General features: G+C 40.2%; 1 protein-coding gene across 6 annotated transcripts in view; it reads left to right on the forward strand.

Moving 5' to 3' along the window:
- LOC114244964 (uncharacterized) overlaps positions 1-5495 on the forward strand; it is a 70616-nt gene extending 65121 nt beyond the window's left edge. For 4 of the 6 annotated variants that reach the window (XR_016323371.1, XM_089728975.1, XM_089728973.1 and 1 more), the window contains 3 exons: positions 4119-4215; positions 4572-4783; positions 5327-5495. Coding sequence is in view for 3 of the 6 variants with exons in the window: in XM_089728975.1 (XP_089585101.1) it covers positions 4119-4215; positions 4572-4783; positions 5327-5426 (409 nt within the window). In the remaining 3 variants the exon portion in view is untranslated. Of the gene's footprint in view, positions 1-4118; positions 4216-4543; positions 4784-5326 lie in introns of those variants that run through there. The other 2 variants (XR_016323370.1, XR_016323372.1) reach the window with 2 other exon arrangements.
- The last annotated feature ends 618 nt before the right edge of the window (positions 5496-6113 follow it).

Consider the following 6113-nt stretch of genomic DNA (forward strand, 5'->3'; position numbering starts at 1 on the left):
TACAATAATACGTAATATATGTATTAATGGTTCGTTTGGATAGATGGACTAAACGAAACACTAAAAAAGGAAGAAAAACCCATCGCAGCCGTGCCATGGCACATTGCAATGGATATATTATGGATACAACCCAAGAAAGGTTCACGTATGACTGGCGGTTGGTCATGAAACTCATGCCAAATTCCTATTCTTAAGAGAGCATGCTGCATCAACCCTACATAATATGAGATAATAAGGACACTAAGAAGAATTTTGATTTGGTTTTTAAACACGTGTATTTAAAAACCAAACTATTTCATTAGTATTTTGGACGAATGGTAGTGATGGTAGGACCTCTTATAAGTCCGAACGGGTAGATACCACCACCCTGTCTATTCTGAAGGGTGGGGCAGCCGTTGTAACTATATTTGAGATCTTAGAACTTATATCTCAAGGTGGGTGGCGCATTTACGTTGTGGATGTCTATGGGCTCCAGTAACCACTTAACACCAGGTGGGCTGTGAGCTTGTCCACCTATCTAAGCAATAAAAAAAAAGAATGACGTTCGAATTACTTAAAAAGGCGAATAGCAGAACTTACCGCGCGAACTCATAGTACTCTTTCATTAGTTGCTATTAATAATAAACTCTTCATCTCAGTCTACTGGCTGAAGACTGTACGGCGGGATTTGAATTCGATTCCGGGTCGAAATGAAAAGTTTTCCTAAGGGTAATCGTGGTTCGAGAGTGCTTGTGTTTAGTTTGTGTTTACGGTGCCCTAAAGGGTTCTAGAAGAAGAGAAAGTCCTAGTTTGGTGCCGGTGCGGGTGGAACGTCAATCCACGGCCTCGTCATTTCCTATTTTTATATTCATTATCAAAACTCCTAAACTTTACCCCAATATAATTAAAGTTCTTGAAGTGAATCACAATTGTTTCCGGCTATATTTCGATAATTTTTTTATGCGTCAACTTAAAGTAAAAAAAACACTACAGCTAGTTTATTTTATCGTAAAATTAATAGATATTATCTACTCACTAAATTACTCATAATATACCTACATGATATATCATTATAAATGTTTCGTTTGAAAGTTCGAGAATTATTTTCATTAATTTTCCCTGAACTGGACTGCTTGGGAGCATCGATTGCTTCTCCTTGACAGAAAATGTTACAAGTTTAGAGACACTTTTTTCCCCTCCTACCTATGCTGATAGCCTTGAGAGGCTATTTCAGCGTAACCTTAGCTAGTAGGTGAGCTCACGGGGCTCAAACCGAAGTGTTGCTAACACGAACCCTAGCAAGAGCAGTGCTTCGCAGAATCTACCACCGAATCGGAAACGTGGTCCACTGAGAAGATTCTGCGAGAAACTCAGTGGGCTGTGTCTATAGGTTAATTCACTCATCGAGCCTTTCGTCTCAAGCGACGGGTTTGGCGAGGACGGATTTAGTGACCCTAATGTCTACTCCTCACTATGCAACTGGACGACAGAAATTTTGATCGGTGTAAGCATAGAACACTTATCTGATGAATATCTTCCCTTGATAAATTTTCCGTCGAGTTGATAGAACTGTTGCCGTCCATGACCGTACGTAATTACTTCCCATTAATTAGACTGTGGGTCTGTCTTCCTGCGAAGACAATTAAGTAAGCGCTTACGATTAATTAGTTTTTGACGCTACTGTTGGCAGAAATAGTTATTGATTAAATAGCTAATAGTCGTCGTGGCCTAAAGGATAAGACGTCCGGTGCATTCGTATCGAGCGATGCACCGGTGTTCGAATCCCGCTGGCGGGTACAAATTTTTCTAATGAAATACGTACTCAACAAATGTTCACGATTGACTTCCACGGTGAAGGAATAACATCGTGCAATAAAAATGAAACCCGCAAAATTATAAATTTCGTAATTACTGGTGGTAGGACCTCTTGTGAGTTCGCACGGGTAGGTACCACCTCCCTGGCTATTTCAGCCGTGAAGCAGTAATACGTTTCGGTTTGAAGGGTGGGGCAGCTGTTGTAACTATACTGAGACCTTAGAACTTATATCGCAAGGTGCGTGGCGCATTTACGTTGTAGATGTCTATGGGCTCCAGTTACCACTTAACACCAGGTGGGCTGTAAGCTCGTCCACTCATATAAGCAATAAAAAAAAAACTGAATAAATTGTCCAAATATGATTTAATAAAGCTATGCTAATTTAATGAACGGACAACCCTATCTCATGGTGACATTGTTAGTCCCCTAACGATATAATACATTTGATATATTATGCTAGCAGCTATTACTTTTGTCTGTGTCAATAACTATCGGTACTGTGGCGTGAAATTATAGAATCTTGATTTGATCATCACGTTGATAATCGAACCTAGAATCTTTGGGTACTACGTGGTTCGTAGCAGTTCTGACTGACTTCTGTACCATGATGACCGGGTTCGATCCCGACCGGATTATATTATTGTAGAAGATTTCTTCACTTCTCTAGATGGATGAATGAACTCACGGCAAAACTGCTGCTAAATGGTTCCTATAGATTTAGGAACGGAACGGAGCGATATGGATGAATGACAGATATGGAGCATGACTGAGTGAGAGAAATAGGAGATGTCGTGTTAGGAAGTAAGAAAGACGGCGAATGAGTGCGGAACACACGACGGCAAACCCGGAAGGCGAAAGATGTTTATATTTGAGTTACTTATAATAAAACGAAATAAAGCATCAAATTGTTGTGAAATGATCAACAGTTTCACTGGCCCACCATAAATATAAAACCCCACATAGATATCACACAACATGAATGCCGACACCCACTTTGGAACTTTGATCAGATTCTCAATCTTAATGCATGAAGCGGCACAAAAACCCATCACTAAATAAAAACATATGTTAAATCGGTTTTTCTCAGCTATGATGTCATCGTATTACCAATTGTATTACAGTAATCAATGATGTCAATTTATTTCTTGTTCAATAATTTATTGAAAATATAAGTACCTACTTACATACATAGTCTCATACTAATACTATTTAGAAGTATGAAACTGTTTGTCTTTGACGTTCTCTCACGTGGAAATGAAGGATCGACATAATATTTTTAAATTAAATAGGTCTTAGGTCAAGAAAATAGCATTGGCTACCACTTATCCCGAAAAAACACCGCATTCCTAATGCTGGAAACTGTTTTATTTTCTGTAAAAACATTACGTGACACTAGAGAAAATATATTGACACGTTTTTATGAGCACGCGGGTGAAGCCGCGGGCAACAACTAATATTATACCTTTAAACGAGCAATTATTGTATATATATAGATATATATATATATAGGTATAATCTGAATCTCGGAAGCGGCTCCAACGATTTTCATAAAATTTTGTATACAGGCGATTTGGGGGAATCGATCTAGCTACGATTTATTTTCAGAAAATGTTGTTTTATTCGTGTTTTCAATAATCAACTCTTCCCGACATCTATTGGCAAATAATAATACTATTTTTCTTAATTGAGGGCAACTAACCGCTTTAAAGACACAACAGGAAAGCGTTATCAAAAAAAAAACCGAGCAAAGTTCGGTCATCATCTAGTAATATTATAATTGCGTAGCGGACTGTGTTACGCTCTTATGTCTTAATTAGGTTCGGGTTAGGAATACTTTTTCTGGACTGTTTGCTGTCCAGAACACAAAATTAAAGCCTAATTTGAGGCCGTAACACTAATAACACCGCTACGTATCCCCACGCCATTACGGATCCTCCCGATCCATTAACGGTGCTTTTAGGCACCACAAGCACCAGTCACCGTCCTCGTCGAACCTGTCGCTTGCGACGAAGGGCTCGACGAGCGAATTAACCCATAGACACAGCCCACTGAGTTTCTAGCCGGATCTTCTCAGTGGGTCGCGTTTCCAATCCAGTGGTAGATTCTGCGAAGCACTTCGTTTGCTAGGGTCAGTACTAGCAACACTCCGGTTTGAGCCTACACACGTTAGGGTGAAGCTGAAATAGCCTCTCAAGGGTATCAGCATAGGTAGGCGAAAAAAAATACGAATCCCTAAGAACATGTTATACTCAACGACCTTGGGTTTGCGATAGTGACCTCTACCTCATTCTATGAACCTATTACAATTACAAAAACCTTTCAGAGGGAGACACGAACGCGTCAGTGGAACTAAAAACGCCCAGCTGGTCTGCGTAAGCGGCGGGAGTCCACGTCAGCCCAACACCCCTCAATTATTGAAGGTAAATTTAAAGACACCGAATGAGTAATAAAACGCACAGATTAAGCCTGGGCGACTCTCTTACTGAGCATTAAATGATACTATAATTAGGTAGCCACCGGTCATCTTGATGGTATTGACCGGCAAAGACACCGGCTTTTAGGCAGCGGCTTGGCTCTGCCCCTGGCATTGCTGAAGTCCATGGGCGACAGTAACCACTCACCATCAGGTGGGTTTTATGCTCGTCTGCCTACAAGTGCAATAAAAATATATCTTGACTGACAATTATAACATTTTGCAATGACGGACGACATTCAGAGTAAACATGACCACGGTACCAATCCGTACAGAATTGCAACCTGATCACATCACCCTCAGATCCTAGAAGAAACAATACAGAAAAAAACTCCGAGATCGTTGTGCCAAAGGCCGTCACCAAAGGACGTGGACAGGTTCCGCTTGACCTTCAACATTGATGAGCAGACGACCAACAATCTGTTCCAGTACAGAACCAAATTCGTCCAGCACATGCTGACGAGTCCTATGTATGCTAACAGCACTATTGGAAAACCCTGGGAGACTATTGGCAGGCGAGTGATTTAAGAGTTGATCTTGTTTGTTACATTTAAGAGTTTGGATGGGTGGACGAGCTTATGGCCTTCTCGGTGTTAAGTGGTTTCTGCACCTGATAGACATCAAGGACGTAAATGGCGCCATTTGGCTTGAGTGAGACATTAGTTCTAAGTCTTTGTTCTATAGTACGGTCGCCCCATCCTTTAAGCCGAAATGTTACTCCTTCGCGATAATACGCCTAACAGTTTGTTAATGCCATATTATATGCCATTTAAAAAGATATTCTGAACTGAAGAACAATTTAGTCAGTAAGCCAATTTAAAACACATTTGCCATGCGTTTTTTATTTTTTTTTATTGCCTTTGTAGGCAGATGAGCATACGGCCCACCTGATGGTAAGTGGTCACCGTCGCTCATGGACGTCAGCAATGCCAGGGGCAGAGCCAAGCCGCTGCCTACCAATTTCATATTAAACTCTCAGCTGTTCCAAAAAGAGTCACTATTCTGAGACGAACTGGCGCAATAAATCCTTATAACTATTAAGAATTACCATTTTTCAGTATATCAGAGAAGATTATAGATGAACTTCTGTTAAACTGCGCCAAGGAAATGGAGATACGTAACTTTGTCGATGAAATATACAAATTTGAGACTTCTTGAGATTATCTAAGTTTTGTAACTGTTATTGAATTTTTAAATGGGTATTAATTAAATTTGGTTTTGGGAAAACCATGTTTCATTTTAGTACATACTTAAGTTACATACTTATTCGTAGCTATTAGTACCGATTTTTGGCTTAAAATGATTTTGACCGTGGCCCGTGAGAAAATGGTGTTATTTTTTTACTTTTATGATAACCGGAGTTGCGGCAAGTTCAAGTTAAATTTATCCTTTAAATCGGAATACACTATCGCATAGCCGCTGAATTAAGCAACTCAATAGTACCGTTAAACCAATAATACTAATATCAGTCACTATTAGGATCTGACAATTAGAGTGGCCTACGCACGCAATGAAATCCTCCACCACTAGAAATGTGAAAGCTCTCTTTGCAACCATCGGTGAAGGAAGACTTCAAGTATTGTTTTTATTTTATGCCGTTTATTTAAAACAGTTTTTTTTATTGCTTAGATGGGTGGACGGGCTCACAGCCCACCTGTAATTGTTAAGCGGTTACTGGAGCAGATAGACATCTACAACGTAAATGCCGTCATCCACCTTGAGATATAAGTTCTAAGGTCTCAGTATAGTCACCGAAACGCATTAGGGCTTCACGGCAGAAACAGGCAGGGTGATGGTACCTACCCGTGCGGACTCACAAGAGATCCTACCACCAGTAATTACGCA

The sequence above is a fragment of the Bombyx mandarina genome, chromosome 08, assembly GCF_030267445.1.
Source record: "Bombyx mandarina strain Sakado chromosome 08, ASM3026744v2".
Taxonomy (NCBI): Eukaryota; Metazoa; Arthropoda; class Insecta; order Lepidoptera; family Bombycidae; genus Bombyx; species Bombyx mandarina.